Source organism: Gymnogyps californianus, chromosome Z, assembly GCF_018139145.2.
Source record: "Gymnogyps californianus isolate 813 chromosome Z, ASM1813914v2, whole genome shotgun sequence".
NCBI classification, from domain to species: Eukaryota; Metazoa; Chordata; class Aves; order Accipitriformes; family Cathartidae; genus Gymnogyps; species Gymnogyps californianus.
This window is the reverse complement of record NC_059500.1, coordinates 48,049,525-48,066,712: the sequence shown is the minus strand read 5'-3', so window position 1 is coordinate 48,066,712 and position 17,188 is coordinate 48,049,525. Positions and strand designations below refer to the sequence as shown.

General features: G+C 39.4%; 1 protein-coding gene across 1 annotated transcript in view; it reads left to right on the top strand.

Moving 5' to 3' along the window:
* ADAMTSL1 (ADAMTS like 1) overlaps positions 1 to 17,188 on the top strand; it is a 458,108-nt gene that overhangs the window by 358,676 nt on the left and 82,244 nt on the right. Inside the window, exons 12-14 of the mRNA XM_050913597.1 lie at positions 3,511 to 3,715; positions 4,981 to 5,128; positions 9,045 to 9,129. Of these exons, the coding sequence (XP_050769554.1) occupies positions 3,511 to 3,715; positions 4,981 to 5,128; positions 9,045 to 9,129 (438 nt within the window). The remainder of the gene's footprint in view (positions 1 to 3,510; positions 3,716 to 4,980; positions 5,129 to 9,044; positions 9,130 to 17,188) is intronic.

Below are 17,188 nucleotides of genomic sequence, written 5' to 3'. Positions count from 1 at the left end.
GATCAGGGGCAGGAATAGGATCGAGGCCTGATTTGTATTATTAATTATCTCACAATTAAAATGTCTTTAATGTAAGACTTGAGATTCTCATGGAAATAATCACGAGTAATTAGTCTTAAAGCAGCGAGTAAGACTGATGCTGATAAAAATGTTTGGTAGCTGAAGGATAATAACCTTTTGGTTTTGAAATATTGCCTGGACATGCAATAGTATTGTGCTGTGTTTTCTTCTTCATTAATTTATTGTGTCATGGAGTATGAAATCACAGAAAGAACCCCCTAGACAACTTCTTAGTCTCATCCTGGTGAGGAAACGACCTCCCTCAAACCATGGTGAAGCCTAATGCAGAGAGCTTTCAGCATCAGTGTGCAAGCCCAGTGCATTCACATTCAACAGAGTCTCCAGCCAAATCATGGACCCACACCAAACTGTGAGTGAGAAGACAAGGAGGAGAGCAGCTTATTTGACAAGCATTGTGGCTGCCATTCATGTTGACATCCTTTATCAATGATCTATGTCATTTGGATTCAGCTTTTCCTAGCTAAGTGCTTATGGTTATGTACACACAGTCATTATCACCAAATATTCGTGAGATACACTTATAAAATACATCCCTGCATCTAACTCCTTTTTTCTGGAAAACACTTTTCTCTGTTCTTTATTTAAAAAAACCCCACATATATACCTCCTAACCTCAAAAATTAAACCTCTATTAGTAAGGAATATAGAAGCTAAAATATTGATACAGAGTTTAACATTCTAGCTTTGAATAAAACAGATTTTATTTCAATTGTGTGCAAAGGACATGTACATTGACAAAAGACGGAGAACAATTTTATATCAGAGGATGATTCAGCAGTAGTTAACAGTGGAGTGACTGTATTTAAGGAAAAAGCATCCTGACCTGGCAGCTAGGCAGAGGCTTTTTTACTGCTGAAGAAAATCCAAAGTAAAGGATCAAAATACCCTGAGGTATTTGGCTTTCAGTAACACTGAAAGCAAAAAAAAAAAAAAAAAAAAATCATTCCCTGAAAATGATCAAAAGGCTGAGACTGTTTCTGAAGCTGTTCTGGATTATGGTCTCACCCCCTAACAGTCCCTTTACATCCACTCTCCCAGCAGCACTATTCTCCTTGAACCCCCCCCCCCATCGATTGTTCAGGCTGCAACTGCTGGCTGGGACCTCTGCCCCACATTTTCCCTCTGCTGTTTCGCTGCTGCTTCCCCTCTCCCTCTCCCCGACTCCCACATGTGCTCCTATGAACCCACGGACAGGGCTCAGATCTTCCTCCCTCGCCCCGAGAGGGAAGACAGCCATATGTCTCTTCTCCAAACCTCAGAGGCAGCAGAAACTGAACAGACCACGAGGCTGGCATGAGACAGGGCCAAGTCAGGGGGATAAAAAATGTCTTTCCTCTGAACCTGTAGAGTTTACGAAAAAAAAAAACCCCAAACCAAAAAAAACCTAACCAAACCAGAGAGGTCCTGGTTGCATTACCTGTCTGAGACTGGCACCTAATACTAGGGACAGAGGAGAGCGACAAACACTCCAGGAGAAGTGGAGAGCAAATCTGGGAAGGCATCTTTGCAAGATTTCCCTACTGCAATCCCTCAGCCTTGAATTTTATCACAAAGAGGGAAAGGTATGGTTCAGCAGATATAGTGCTTACTTTTAATGCACCACCAATTCCTTTCACAAATTCTCGGTCAATGTTGCACCCTTTGTACCTTGAAAGGAGCGGTGATACCTGTTTTTTAAGAGCTGTGCAACAGAGAAACTTCACCTTCCTATCTTACACTCATACAAAACCTGAGGATCAAACTGCTTGCCTAGATTTAAGCTGCTTGGTATTGCTGAGGTTGCCTAAGGCATCTGGAAACTTGTCCCAAAGACTCCAGGGAGTTCCCTGGTGCCATCGCTTTTTATGCCTGGGAAAAGCTGGCTCAGGCTGGCTGCACCATTTTCTGCTGTTCATGAGTTTCAGTTTGAGGCCTCTTCATTTAGATTTGTGGTAGTGAGAAACCTTACCTGTATGCTGGGAAACTTGTTCAGCAGAGCCACAGGTAACACATTTGAACTAAAAACATTGCCAAAATTACCCGTTCGTGACATACGTGGCTTATGCTGAGCACACGATGATGGATATGGCATGATGTAAACATGGTTTCACCACTTCTTAGTGATAAGTCGTAGAATTAATCAGTGGCTTTATCATTCATAAACAGTTATTAACACAAGCTATTTCACATTGAGTTTTATGGCACTTTCAGCCCGTAGCCAAGTGTGAGTAGTGCTTACATGTACCGGAGCTGATGAGAAAAAGATGGGTTGATATGATGAAAAATCAGAAGGAAAGATAAGCATTTTTCATACTGCTTAACAATCTTGGTGATCCTGTCATTGTTACTTAATAAAAATAATTCCTTTGTTTTAAGTGGGGGAAAAAATCCTCATGTTTCACTTTTTTTCCCTCTTGCCTGAAAGAGGAAACAGGTGGGGGGGAGTCCACAAAAACAATTGTTTTAAGTCAGAAAATGAAAACTTATGACCAAAATCATTGTTTCAAACTTTATTTCTAATGTCCTTATCGAAAGAACATTTGCCTTTGGAAAAAAAAAAAATTTGAAATGTTTCCAGGTAGATAGAACATGCACACTTTTATACCATCAAGGCATGCACAGGATTATAGAGGAATAGCCACACTGGATCATGATAATGGTCCCGGATCTTCTCTGTGACAATGGCTTGAATATAAAAGAGAAAATACCAGACTATTTTATGTGGACAGACATGTATACACATATAAAACAATACATACATTAATGTATATGCACCACTGTAAAAAAAGAATTATTCTCCTAAGTATGCATACGTATTGTTTTGTGGATTTGTCATTACATTCTCAAATGGCACCTGTAGAGAAAAGATGGTTTCTCAGTTCCTCTCACTGCCTCAACTGTAAGGAAACAAGGCCCATGTGGTTTATCCATCAGAGGCCGTGTATCCTATCAGTATAGTCATGTCTTCGTTTTGGTAATTTCCTCCCATCTTCTTTTTTTTCCTCGACTCAGTTGTTTCCCTGGAAAGAAACACTGCTGTTTCCCTGTATGTTCTTTCAAAAGAAGCATCAGCATCAGAGCACACTGAGCTTCCAGTGATTTGTGACAAAGATTCCTCAGAACATGACAAATTGTGAAGATATGATAATCCCGTCAATTAAATAAAAGGAATTAAGTTAAAAGTATTTAGAGTTTCTGTGGTTGTAGTCACTGGATTAATGGGAGAGAGGAGATTTCATATTACTAATTTATGACTTAAAGACAGCAGCCATGAGAGTGCTTTGCTGTTACGGCCATTTATGAAAATATATCTGTGATTAATTTTTACTGACAGTAATCAGAAAAAACCCCCTCCTGCAGATAGCAGTTTATGCATTGGGGGGGGGGGGGGGGGGGCAGCAGGGGTGCCTTTTCCTGATGCCTCTCTGTTTTGGGCTTTTTTTTCCCCAGATGGGAAAGTACACCCTGGACTGCCTGTTCCTCATCCTGTGGAGGGGGTATTCAAAGCCGCAGCGTCTCATGTGTGGAAGAAGACATTCAGGGGCATATCAGCCCTGTGGAAGAATGGAAATGCATGTATACTCCAAAGATGCCTGTTGTCCAGCCTTGCAATATATTTGACTGCCCAAAGTGGCTTGCTCAGGAGTGGTCCCCGGTAATCAGCTTAGCTTTGTTGGTTTTGTATTTACCGCACTAGGAATATAACTTAAATTACAGTTTAGTTAACTTGTGGAAGTAGGAACATTCACTACTTTCTTTCCTTATTACCATGACCTCTGTTTTAAATTATGCTGTTTGTCTAACTGCAAAGTAAATACTCAGGAATAATGTATTCATAAGATTAACATGATTAGGCAAATGATGGAAAAATAAATCAGATCTGTAATGTTAATTAGTGACCTTCTACTAATAATAGACTGGAAACATAAATGAAATGCACAAAAAAACCCCAGTAAGCATGTAATGGCACATCTTTATTACAACGTTTCAGCCATAAATTGAATATCATGAATTGCTGAGAAATTTCTAGAAATACGTAAAGTCATAAATGACTCTGCTCTTTGATGCTTGTAGTTGTCTGTTCCTGACTCACCTTTCCTTCTGTACAAAAGTAAATGTCTTTGAAATGTCTTTCCACAAAAATAGAAAAGTACTTTGTTTTTGTACATAAAGACTTAATCTCAAATGTAGTTTCTCACCACCTCAGTTTCTCAAAAAGTAAAATGGGTTTTAGAAGCTAAGCCAGCTCACCCACAGGTGAGGTGTTCTTGACTGATTGCAAAGTGTTTAGTGATTTCCAGATGAAAGCTGCTATCCAAGAGCAAAGTAATATTGGCAGTATCCATAGCCCTCCCCACTGGTTGGTAGTTTTGATCCTCTCCTGTGCAACCACTTCTGAAATAATCTGTACAGGGGGAAAAATTGATGTACCTTACCAAAAATAAATGAAAAAAAGACTTAAGAAAGTGTCTGAGGGAAGAAAGCCCAAATAGTTTCCCATTCTGTTTGGTGCCATATTCCAAAATAGCCGAGTGTCACCCCTGTTAACCCATAAGCCCCAGTACTTTGTCCGAGCAAAGCAGAGTGGCTCCAGACGAAACTGACAGGGTGTTACTGAGCATATCCAGCATGGGACAGATGGCCACAAGCCAAGTAGCCAATGCTGGGAGAGTGACACTGCAAGAGAAATCCAGTGGCAAAATGTCCAAACCAAGTAAATGTGCAGAGCAAAAAGGAAAAAATTTCTGTCAATTTATACCTTATCCATAACTACCAAATATTATGAATAATTTATGTTCAGGGTTGGGCGTTTCTGCATCATGTTTTGCTCTCTGATGTACACATACTTCTCCTGCATATTCCCCTTTTATTTATCATTCCTGTGATGCATCTTTTTTTTTTTTCTTTTTTCTTCCCCAGTGCACTGTGACCTGTGGACAAGGACTCAGATACCGTGTGGTCCTTTGCATTGATCACAGGGGGATACATACAGGAGGCTGTAGTCCTAAAACAAAGCCACACATAAAAGAGGAATGCATTGTACCCACTCCTTGCTACAAACCCAAAGGTAATGAGGCAGAAGAGTTCTCATAAATTTTTCAGAGCTCTTCCATGTTGAGCAGTTTTGTTTTGTTGCTGGTAGCACTGTTTCCACCTGCACTGAGTTGTGAATTTGCACCTTTAAGGCCTGCCATTCCTATTCCAGTTTGCCTGCTAGCAACTTGGAGTGAATGCTGGCCCCTTCCTCTTTCTTACAAGCTCTGGGGTTTTTACTGTTAATTTGTGGTCCGGCAGACCAAACAATATAAATGTAAATTTGATCATAGTGTAAGCAGGTTTGACCTCACTGATTGTGTCTGGGCTAAATTTGCCCTGTATTTTAAAAGGAATTAAATATATAAATAATATTTATGGTAGATAAATGTAACCATAATTTTAAAGTGCCTGTTCATAACTTGGACCCTGAAATAAGTCAGAAGCAAGCATTGTATATCCCAACATGAAGTTCCTCTTACTAGCAAGGCTGCAAAATTTGGCAGACTGTTAGACTTGAAGCACCTTATAGCACAGAATACTCACAATTTGTATAGAAATGTTTCTTGACTTGGGCCTCACACAGAGAGTGATACTGGGGTAAATCCCCCACATTTTGTTGAGAGAAGGAGAAAATATTTCTGCAGCTGTTTGGAGGTTCTTATGGGGTGGGAATGTTAGAAAAAGTCCTGGAGACTGGATTGGATTAATGGGCAGTGGCCAGGTGCAGCAGACACAGATATTTGACCATTTCGACAGGTATATGAGCGTGCATGTGTTTGTGCATGTATACAGCTTTATCGATACAACCTCTGTGTCTGTATGCTGACTAACTTACGGAAACTTCTGGGCTACAGCAGTGCAGGTGAACTTAATTTCCCTAAACTAGAGACTTAAACTCTACCATAAGAAGAAATCAATTCCTTTTAAAAAATGAATTGCTATCCTGATACATATTAAGAGCACTTATTATGAAGCCCTGTGAAGTAAGAGTGACCCATGACCTCATGCTGATCCAAGATGGAACAGAGAAATTTGGAATTTTAATTTCTGCACTCAGTGGACGATGATGGGCACACTTGCCAAGTTTCAAGATTCCAGTTTATCTGGACCATGAGAATTCACTGTGTCTGCCAGCCACCAAAGTGGCAAAACCGAGACACAGGGCTTCTGGGGAGCAATGGGTATGTTTGCACTGTATTTTGCTGGCTGACATGATCTCACTCCATCCACCTTCCAAGATGGAAAAAAAAAGGCTCTGTGACTGTGTTAGCATGACTCTGAGCCTCATACGGAGATTCAGTGGGTTTGGGCTCAGTTAGTCAGCTGCTTTTATGGGACTTTATCTGTTTATGGCGTTCAGAGCACAGGTAAAGCAAGATCCTGTCTGCCTGCAGCATACAGTGTAAGCAAAGTGCAGTAAGACACCAAAACATCAGGTGTTGCAAACCACCCATGACTGACTTGTGCCTAGGGAACCCGAGGAGGGTGCAAGACCAGCTAGGAAAGCTTTTCTTGCCTGTATCTGTCAAGAAGTCTCTTCCAATGGGACTTGTCTGGGAACAAAGTGACTTGCGGTTTGCTGGAAGCCCACCCTTGCAACAGAGTGGCATCTTTACCCTGGATAAACCTACGAAAGTCCTACATGAAGCATACTGTTTTGCTTGGGTTTAATTTTCTCTTCATCTTCATTCTGCAATGCTTTCACAGTTCTCCCTCCATAATGCAAGTGGTAATGTTTGAAGACCCATGTCCCTGAAGGCTGAATCATGCTTTCAGAAAAGAGTTGGACCAGATGATATCCAGACATCTCTTCCAATCCACGTTATTCTATTTATGTGCTGGAAGTTTGTCCTTTTTATTTCACAAATCTAAAGTTAGAGCTTTAGAGCAGTAGGGGTAGCAATGTACCTCTGCTCTATTGAATGTTTTGATCTTAGCTTGCTTTTTCCTTCTGGAGCTGGATTAACATAAAGCAGAAAAACAATCTTCCTAGCTGACTGAAGCAGCAAGACAAAAAAATGTGGAATTCCCTCTTCTTTTAACACACTGTGCTAAACAGAAATAGAATGCAAATAGTTCATGTAACCTGTTTTATTTTAGTTTATTCAAGCACTGAGGCACTTCATCTTACACCAATAATGGGAAAAAATAGGATATCCCTAGATTAAGTAATGATTTTCAGTTTTAATAGAGAAGGTGTATTCATCTAATACAACTTTCTGTATAATATAGGATTTAAGTGTTTTTACTGGCACTGTTTTATAAAAGGAGAGGTTTTATTTTAATCTCCAAAGATAAAAATTCCTCCTTAGCTTATGTTAGGAGTGCTTTTTATTCTTTTTTTTTTTGTCAAAGCACACTGTACAACATCAACATTTCTAATCCTCTAACAAATTTTACAGTGCAGATGATAATTAACTACACCTCTAAAAAAGAAAAGTTATTTAAAAAGTCACATAACAGGCAATGGTACACAAGAGTTTTTGCTTTTTACAAGCACTTGCGTCCAAGCAAAAAAGCACAGAAGTAAGATCTGGCTTTCCAAAACCCATAAAACAAGCTGCAGAACATATAAATAGAAATATCTCCTACATATTTTGGATAACAAATGCGGTAAAATATAGATTAAACTAAGAGCTGTGCTGGCAAATATTCATCCTTAAATGGCACTAAGAAATATGTTAGAGTAAGAGCTTGGCAAGATATTTCTAAGAGAGAGGCATAGTAACTCTATTACTCTCCCTTTTTTCCCCAGTTAATAACTTGCTCCAAGGAAATTTGCTTGACTAAAGTTGCAGTAGCTGTGAAATCAAGTTGTAAGTTGTTGTTCTTCTATGACACAACTGACAGATGGGAAATTTCGTGTGCGTATTTGAAAGGTTCACTGTTGTGCACAACAGAGTCACAGAAAATTCCTGACTATTCTGAATTACATTAATCTGCTCCCTTGGCGAGTACAAATCCGTGCATTACATAAACCCGAAAGGCTTAGGTGATTTGTGAGTGGCAAATAGGTCTGGCCCTGGTTCTCCTCAGTGGTCTGAGTCTCACTCCCTTTTATTTGTGTTTTTTCCCCTGATCCTAGCCTAGAATGTTTTGTTGAAATGCAGAGCTCCTTCTCAAATTATAGTGCCAAATTTGCTCTTGCTTTATACCCCTGTAGAGCTAAAACAGCTCCACCGCCTTCAGCTGAAATACTCCACTTTGACACCGCATGAAAGCAGAGTTTGGCTCACAAAGCGGCATGGCTCTGCACTCCCCAGAGCAGAGCAGCTCATTACGCTGCGCACACATCCTGGAAGGGAAGAAAAGCAGCTCTACTGTTTTCCATCAGAAATGACAGAAAAAGTATCAAGCTCGTTTTTTTTAAATCCACATAGATGATGAACTGATAAAGTTGAAGAGTATAGCTGGGCCATTTTATTACGGTTTCTCTGTTTTTCTGTGGTATCACTCATCAAATCAGGATTTTCTTCCTTTTCGTAATTTATCAAAACCAAGCTTAATGTGTCTTCTGAAGTTCTAAAATTTAAGAGTAAACACAGGGATTTTATACATTTTGCCTTTGCAGTGTCAATGGAGGCCTGTTACACTTGCAAGACTCCCTCCAAAAAATACTTTCCAAAGTGCCTACTTTTACAGCCCAGTTGTACAGTCTGAAAAGTGACTTAATTTGCCTTTCTGGCTTTAGAATGCCATAGCCCTTCTAGCTGCAACAGTGAACTATCTGGCCATATAACCTTGTAAGCATTGTAGTCCAGGTGACAAAAGAGTTTCTTCCTCTCTCTCCTGCTCTCCTTTCTCTCTTTTTCTTCTTTGTGCTGAGCCTCCATGTGGATGAAGGCACACATGCATCACAGGCATGCTTGGCGAGAGTGGGGAGGCTGGCACACATAGCAGCGTTACTGCCTACTTCCTATTTTCACATGCTTGTGTTTGTTCCATAGAGAAACTTCCCGTGGAAGCAAAGTTGCCATGGTATAAGCAGGCTCAAGAGCTGGAGGAAGGAGCAGTGGTGTCTGAAGAACCATCGTAAGTCTTAAAAATTTGCTTACAATAGGTTCTCATGATGTAGGCTTGCGCTGAACTAACACAGTCTCTTGAAATTGTATTTGGCTTTCATTAGAGTGTAAAGGCTAAACCCAGCCCTGTGGAAATCAATGGGCTTAAGGCTGTGTCACACTTAGGTATAAAGAGACAGAATTCAAGAGAGCAAATGCAGATTTAATTTGAGCAAATATAGACATGTTTTATTTAAGGTCATTTACAATAATATTATAGCGAGAGTCTGCGTACCTACATAGTTATATGTTCCCCACTACCGCTGCATCTCTGCAGCTCAGCACCTTTATTTATTCTCACAATACCCCTGTGAAGTAAGAGGTAAAATACAGGGCAGCCAGTGATGATTCCCCCTTGCCTCTCCCCCCAGGAAGAGTGTAGTAGCAGCAAATAAAATTAATTAACTTTAGCAGAAAATAAACTAGAAACCTCAGCTCTGTGGTTTGGATTGCCTTATCATCACTTACCTCATCCTTTCAGGGATTTTTCCCTCCCTGCTTTTCTAGCCACTTCATGGTCTTTGCCCAGCTACCTTTGCAAGGTGGATCTCAGTCAGCACCTGATACCCCGTTAGTAGATCTTCCTCCTGCTGCAGGCCCTCTTGGATGGCAGGTTGGCCTACGTGCATACATTGACAGTCCCCTTGCATTAGAGCAGCCTGAAATGATGGAAACTGTACATTTTCCTCCTAAATACATAAAATTAACTCTTTATGTCCCTTAACTGTAACTTTTTGGTTTTTCTTTCCCTATTCATTTGTTTTCTGTTTTGTGAAAAAATTACCATTGAGTTAGAAAGAGGTGGAGGGCGTAAAATAGTTACAGCTAATGCTGAAGGAAAAAATATTATAATAAAAAGCTGGAAAAGAACACTTCCACTTAGGGTTCATACCTGCCTTTTTAATATATCAACAAGAAAATCTGACTGTATGAATCTGACCTAGTGTAGCCAGGTCCTTCACACAGTGCTATTGAAAATACAGTTTAGCACTTTCTGCATGTGCTCCATTTTATTAATAGCAGGACTGCAGAAGAAGTTAGAGAAATTAAGTGGTTTTAAAAAACCCTCAGAATTTCATTCAGAATTGAGTTTTATTGTCATTTATGGATAATTAATCTTCCTTAGCCCCATAAAATTGCAATTTCATTGCAATGAAATTGCTTTTCAAGGAAGCTGCAGTAAAACTGGTGTACCATATAAACCTTTAGCAATGAGGCTGAGAAATTAAAAATACTGTTATGATTATGTTTCGGATTTTTTATTCTGGAACTGTGATAAATGCATGCTATAATTGTAACCTCTGTACACAGCTTTAATCAGTATCCAGTTCCTCGTGGCTGAGCACACGGCATTTTTTATTGCAACTGCAGCTGTGTATTAGACTAAAAAAAAATTGTTCGTTATGCAATATAATTGCAGTTTTGGCATGGTTACTCTGACTTAGTCATTTGAAACTGGAACATTGAAACAGAGCTGGAGACATATATAATAAAGCCCTCAAAATAAAAATTATTTTCATCTAGCTGCCATATGTATACATAAATACATATATATACACACATACATGTATAAACACACATATTTATACACACATATACAAACACATATATTCATATGTGTATATATATATTAGTAGCAGCTATCACATGTAATATAATGAGATGTTTAACTACTTCCAGAGTTTCATAGACTTTGTAGGTTGATTCATGCAGAGTCAAAGTCTAGAAAATTCAATATTTGTGAACGTACTCATCCTTAATTGTAAGTTGCAGTTTATTGTGACTTTTCTTGTGACTGTACTAAACCACTTAGCTAAATGTGTGTTTATCAAACTGTAAATAACCCCTGGAAGCATACATAAAAAAAGATATATTATCAGGAAGTTTATCAAAAGGAATCATACTGATATGTGGTTGTATCTGGAGCAATGTTTTACACTAAGAAATTTTTTGATAAATTTTGTGAACAATGTTGACAGTACTGTAGAAAAAGAGTATATCTTTTCTACAGTAAATCTATATGAGATAATGTAGTATATTAAAAAAGCAATATCTATATGAGTAGCTTTAAATATTAACAAGAAGGTGTTTGTAGAGAATAGGCACAACCTGCAGGGAAAGATGAAGAGGTTTTTGTTTATCATGACGTGTATTTTAATAAAATATTCTGTAAAACCTTATGGGTATATTACTTGTGATATTAAAACAGACCTAGAGAGATATAAAGGGAAAGGGGTTTAACAACTTTAAAATGTTTTAAGTGCAGCTATGACACCTTCTTACTTCATCTTTCACTGCTCTGCTGCAATAAAGACCCTGTTCTGCAATGACATCCTAATCTTTTTACCCCATCTCATGCAACATTTCAGTGATACCAGTGGGATACTTACATACCAATTCAGTGGGACACAGTCCAGACTAGGTTCAGTCTGCCATGGGATGACATTTTGTACATTTTTTTGTCCCTGCAAAACATGACTCTGGGAGCATGTATAATCTGTATTTTAGGCTGATGAGAAATCAACATGACATTAAATTAAACTTAAGTATAGATTTTTATACGTGTTGACTAACAGCAAAAATAAAGGGCACAAAGTCAGGATCTTTATGCAAACTTTCCCAAAGCTTGGAGATATCCATGCCTTGTGTTTAGTTTGGAATGATTTTTAGTGATAAGGCATGAGACAGAAAGACCAAATAAAAACTTAGAAAACTTGTGCTGAAAGGGCCATCCGTGCACTCCCCGTCTGTAAACTGTAACAGCCATCTGCATATTGTTCCAGAATATCTAATCTGTTGACAGCAACCTTGAGCGGTGAACTTCCACATAAAATTGGTTTTGGTGTCTCACTGTTAACAGTGGTTTTCATTACTGTCTAACTTAAAACAGTTATTCATTTTAGGTCCTGGTTATTAGACTGAAAAACTGTATGTAATGACATAAAAAAAGGAGAAAAAACATTCAGAACTCACCAAGATACAATCAACAATCAACTTTGATGCCAGTTTTATAGCATCACTTGTCCTCATTCAGCTGTGTAGGGATTTCAAACACACCAACTAGTTGAAAAGCAAGGTGTATTACATGATAATGCACTTTTTGGCCTGTGTTTCTGCAGCTATGCAGAGACACAATGTAATACTCCATGGCCTACCATGCTGATAGATGTCAGGCTATCACTCACATATTTTGGCTAATGAAAGATGAGTCCAGGGTGTAGGTGCATGCTAATTTGAGGGTTGGAACAGTCAAAAGTTTTTAAATGTTGGATCAAGCACTAGCTGGTGTAAGACAGCATGTGATGTGGCCAGCTATTTTGCTGACTGTGAATTTGAGTTACTGGAACATGCCCATCAACTTCTTACTGTCTTATACCTAAGCATGTTGTAGTGTGTTACTCTGCTGGAAATACTTTCAGAAAACATACAAGGGGTAGTAAAAAACAATTCTAGTTGCTTGCTTCCCCTCCTCTGAGGAAGCCTTTTTTTTTCTCTGATTCAGTAGAGCAGAGCTGACTGAGCAGGGTTTGATGGTGGGAGTTGAGCTGGGCAGCCAGGATGGGCTTTCTTTGAGACCCAACTCCTTTGCTCAGCAGGGAGGGAACGAGGGGCAGAGGATAGGCAGTGTGGACGGGAAGGAGAGCAGTTGTAGAGCAGGAGGAACAGCAGAAAGCCTCCAGTGGCACGGTAAGCCAGGTGCTGAAAAGGCAGTGTTGTGTGTTCATGAGCATGTTTGCTTGAAGTTGGAGTAATGGAAGTTTCTTCAGACAAGCTATGCTTATATGATTTTCCTATTCGCTCTGTATTGATGCAATAATTACCAATTTCATGACTGCACTTGGGCAGATGTCAGTAAGGACTCATTCTTTTCCTACACTTTATCTGAGGCTCTTCCTGAGCTTTCTTATGCCACCAAGTCATTGCACCCATTCTCCTCTACAGACAGGGTTGTTCTTTGTAGCCAGCAGACCATTCTTCCCCTGCCACTGTCACCCTTTCTTCCTTATCATTCTTCAGGCAGAGAAAGCAAACCCCATCTATAAGCAACTCTATTGTCTTTCTCAAAGTTTATTTTTGATTGGAAGTTTAAAAGCTAAAGCTGAAAATTTTCAGCGGGTTTGTTCTATGCATTGAGTTCTCATATTTGTGAATCTCTGTATCGCTGTCTTGTGACTTATGACTTTCTTTTGAATATGATTTTTGTTATGAAATTGCATACTATGAGTTATAAAGTTACACTTTTTTTTTTACATTGTTCTTCCACCTGTAATTTGTGATCATTCTCTAACGTGTGCATTCCATCTGCGTGTAGTGCCATCCATTAATTATTTCTTCAGGAATTTCTAAAGGAAGCAAGTCTTACAGTTTAATTTTGTCTGTATATGTCTATCTGTCAGTTGCCTTCCTCTTCTCTCAGTAATGTCTGAATTTATTCCTGTTAACTGAATTTGACAGAGGTATAAAGTTATCACAGAGAATTTTATCCTCTGTCAAATTTGGTTGATATTCACCAGGAAACTCAGTGGTAGTATTTTCCACGTTTCACTGAACTAAATGACTAGGTAGAAAACTGACACCCTACAATTCCCCAGTTGAAGGAAAGGTTTCTAAAGGAGATTGATCCTGAAGAGATACCAGAGAATCCACTTGGGCACTCAGCCTTCAAATATAAATTCATGTTAAAACGGTCTTCGTCAGTTCTGCTCCTCAAAGAATTAATCATAACCAGTTCAGCCACTTGAAGACTAGAGAGAATAGTTATGTTTGTGTTGTCTGACCTGCTGCACCCCTAGATGGGGTCAATTAAATATTAATTGCTGACAGAACTACTATGAAATACTCTATGTTGGTAAGTACTGTAATTTTTGTTAGGGCAAAGGTTTAAGGTGAGAAGTCCTTGCTGTCTTGTGTTGTCGTACATATTGTTCTCCTGTTGCTGTCCATCTCTGAAGTGACCATTCATTAGGCCTTAGGAATATGTTATCTGAGGGAGAAGCCACAGTATCTTTCTGTCTGACCTCTTTCACTGGAGCTCATTACACCAGCACAGCATGACAGCCGGAGTCAGAAAGAGCAGCAGTCACAATTAAAAAAGCATGGGTTTTTCTATGTATAATGAGATTGGTTTTATGGGTGGTGGAGGGTTGTTTAAAAGATTTCTGTCTCTAACTCTTGAAAAATGCTTTTGTTTGTTAACACCATACCCAGCTTTTAACATACTGCCATAAATAACCCTGGTGCTAGCCATAAAAAGAAGGGAGAGGGACGGGAGGGGGAAGAGGGCAAACAATAATATCTGGATGCCAGATGGCACCATCGTAGTGATGGGGCCGGTTCAGTAAAAAACAAAAGGAAATTCCTGACATGCATCAGTGGGGGGGACAAAGCCCTCAGGGAACTGGATATGGACAGAGAGGCCAGTGTGGCAGTGTCACCCAATATCTCTTTCTTACTTTTCAGTAGCTATTTAAGTTTTCAAAGACACATAAGCTATTTTATTTTGGTTTTCCCTGTTAAATAGTTTCCATCATGATGTTTGTACCTGATTCACAGGTTAATAAATAATTTTAAAACTTCCTACAAATGTTTTACTTTAAATAAAAAGCATGTTATGATTATTAGATTGCCAAAAAAAGTAGTGAGGACATACACAGATACTATCAACTGCTAGGCTGTTGCTGGTCCACTTCAGTGTCATGCAGTGAAGAGGAAGAAGGAAGTTTAGGGAAACTTCTCCATATTAAGATCTAATGGCAAAAAAATTAAACTATATATGTGGTCGGTCATAGGGAAGATCAGCAGTGCCGCAGCCTAACATTAGGTAATGATTTCTATCTGTTCATCCAAGGAGCCCCTTTAGACAGTCACCACTACTTAGGATTTATGTGTAATATCTATACAGGGCAGAAGCAGTTATCTTTCCCTGTGGTGAAAGGCAGTGGTGAATTATGGAGAGCACCAACAGCATAGAATGAATTGACACAAAGCTGAAGGAAAAGATCATATTCAAACTAAACTGAAGGGAAACTGTAGAGGGACAGATTGTAATCACTTAGACTGGAATTGGGCCTATGCAGCTGGCTCTGGTGCCATTACTCTTACAGATGGAGTCCTGAGATTTTTTTGATGCGTGGTCATGACCTCTGTTTCACTTCTAACAATGGCACCAGTAGCTACCCAGTGCTGTGTGTGAGCATCCTGTGGTGTCATCCACACCTTAAAACCTATGGAAAGGTGGCCTCTCCTGGAGAAAAAGGACAGATTTGCATTTCAGCTCAAGACAAGGAGTCTGGAAGTCTGAGCTTAGTTCCCAATTCTATCACAGAAAATTTCTAAGCCTTTGAACAAGCCATTGAGCATTTTATTTCACCAGTAGTATCTGATTTTAGATGTCTTAATAGATGAGTGTCTGTGCCTTCAAACACGCAGTCTTACTGGTATGTGCAGTTCTCAAAATGTTAGACTTTGTCTGAACCATGGATTTACCCAACAATGGATTAAAAAAAAGCATTAAACAATAAAAATTAAGGACAATATGTAATTAAGTAGCAGTGAAGAAAATAAGCTATTTTCTCCATAGCTCAAAGGACATCAGTCTGTATAGACACTTTTTTTGTTCATAACACACATTGTAGGAACCCAAGTCCTAGACAGAAGAGGCTGTGGCTATGTACATCAAGTGCACTGGACATCTGCACAAAACTCAGCAGGGCTCTCCATGGGTCTCACCCTGAACCCATTATGGCCTACTGTGGAAGGCCTCCCATTATTGAGCATTGACTCTGTGTTTCTCTTCTTCTGACTTCCCCAGTTATGTACATGTTGCTATATGGAGGGGAATATACACCAGTCCTTAGCAGTGCCCAGAGTTTGAAGGAAAAAATATCATTATCCCAAGACTAAGTGCTGCCATTGTCATCGCTGTTCTCAACTTCAATTTTGACATAATTTTTGCTGCCTTTATATGCAGATGATCATTGAGTAGCACATTTTAGTCTACAAAAGCTGGATTTTTAAATACATTCCCTTTATATAATTTAAAGAGAGGAAGTTTTTTTGAAAACACTAGACACACTGTTGTCTGAAAGGAGCATTTTCATGTGTGAATGTCAATAATAATATCTACAAATGCAAATAGTCCTTGCAAAATTGAGTTGGGCAAGTGGTAGCTACACAGTGTTCATGTGTGGATGAAATTCTGTGGACAACTGCAATTCACTTGTACTTGCAGGTCCATTGATTGTGTAGCCTGAAGGCTGCACTGCTGTGCATTTCACAGTTTGACCAACATTTTGTATTAAGTGCTTTACATACAAACACAGTAAGGCGGTTTTGCTGTCATATTAAAATTTCCTTAAAATAAATTTTCAGTTATTTTAGTGCACTACAAAAGCAATGAGCCAAAACCACCTCAGTACCACACATGAATAAGTCCTGCAGAAGTCCATCGATGTCAGCGGCATTACATTTTTTTTCCTCCATTCCTAGAACACATTATGCAGCCCAGCGTAGGCTAATGTGCATGTAACAAATGGTGCAACAATAGTCCTTCCAGCTGAACACAATCTTGTGCGAATTGTGAAACCTCAACCACTAACAAAAAACACTGAAAAATACAATGCCTCTTTTAAATCCAGAACTCACTGTTTCTTGCAAAACAGTGTTCGTATAATGGGAAAAGGTTGCTGGTACATCACCATAAAAGTGCCCACAGGTCAAAGAAACAAGTATAGGCATTTGTGTACAAGCACTATCCATTGTTAACCCCCAGTTTTCTTTGGAGAGTTTTCCACCTTTCATTCCAACTCTTTTCCTTTTCCAGCTTGAGAGCACTGCTGCCCACGGAGACGCCTGTTGGGGGGGGGGGGGGGGAGGTGACAGGCAGAGGAACCCTTCAGCTGTCCCACAGCTAGGTGCTGTAATGTAGTCAGTGCTCCAGCAGTTGAGTAGCAGCAGACATGTTTAAGTCATAACAAAGCAAGGTCATGATTTTCCCTCCTTCCAGCTTTCACTTCCTCACCTTATAGTGA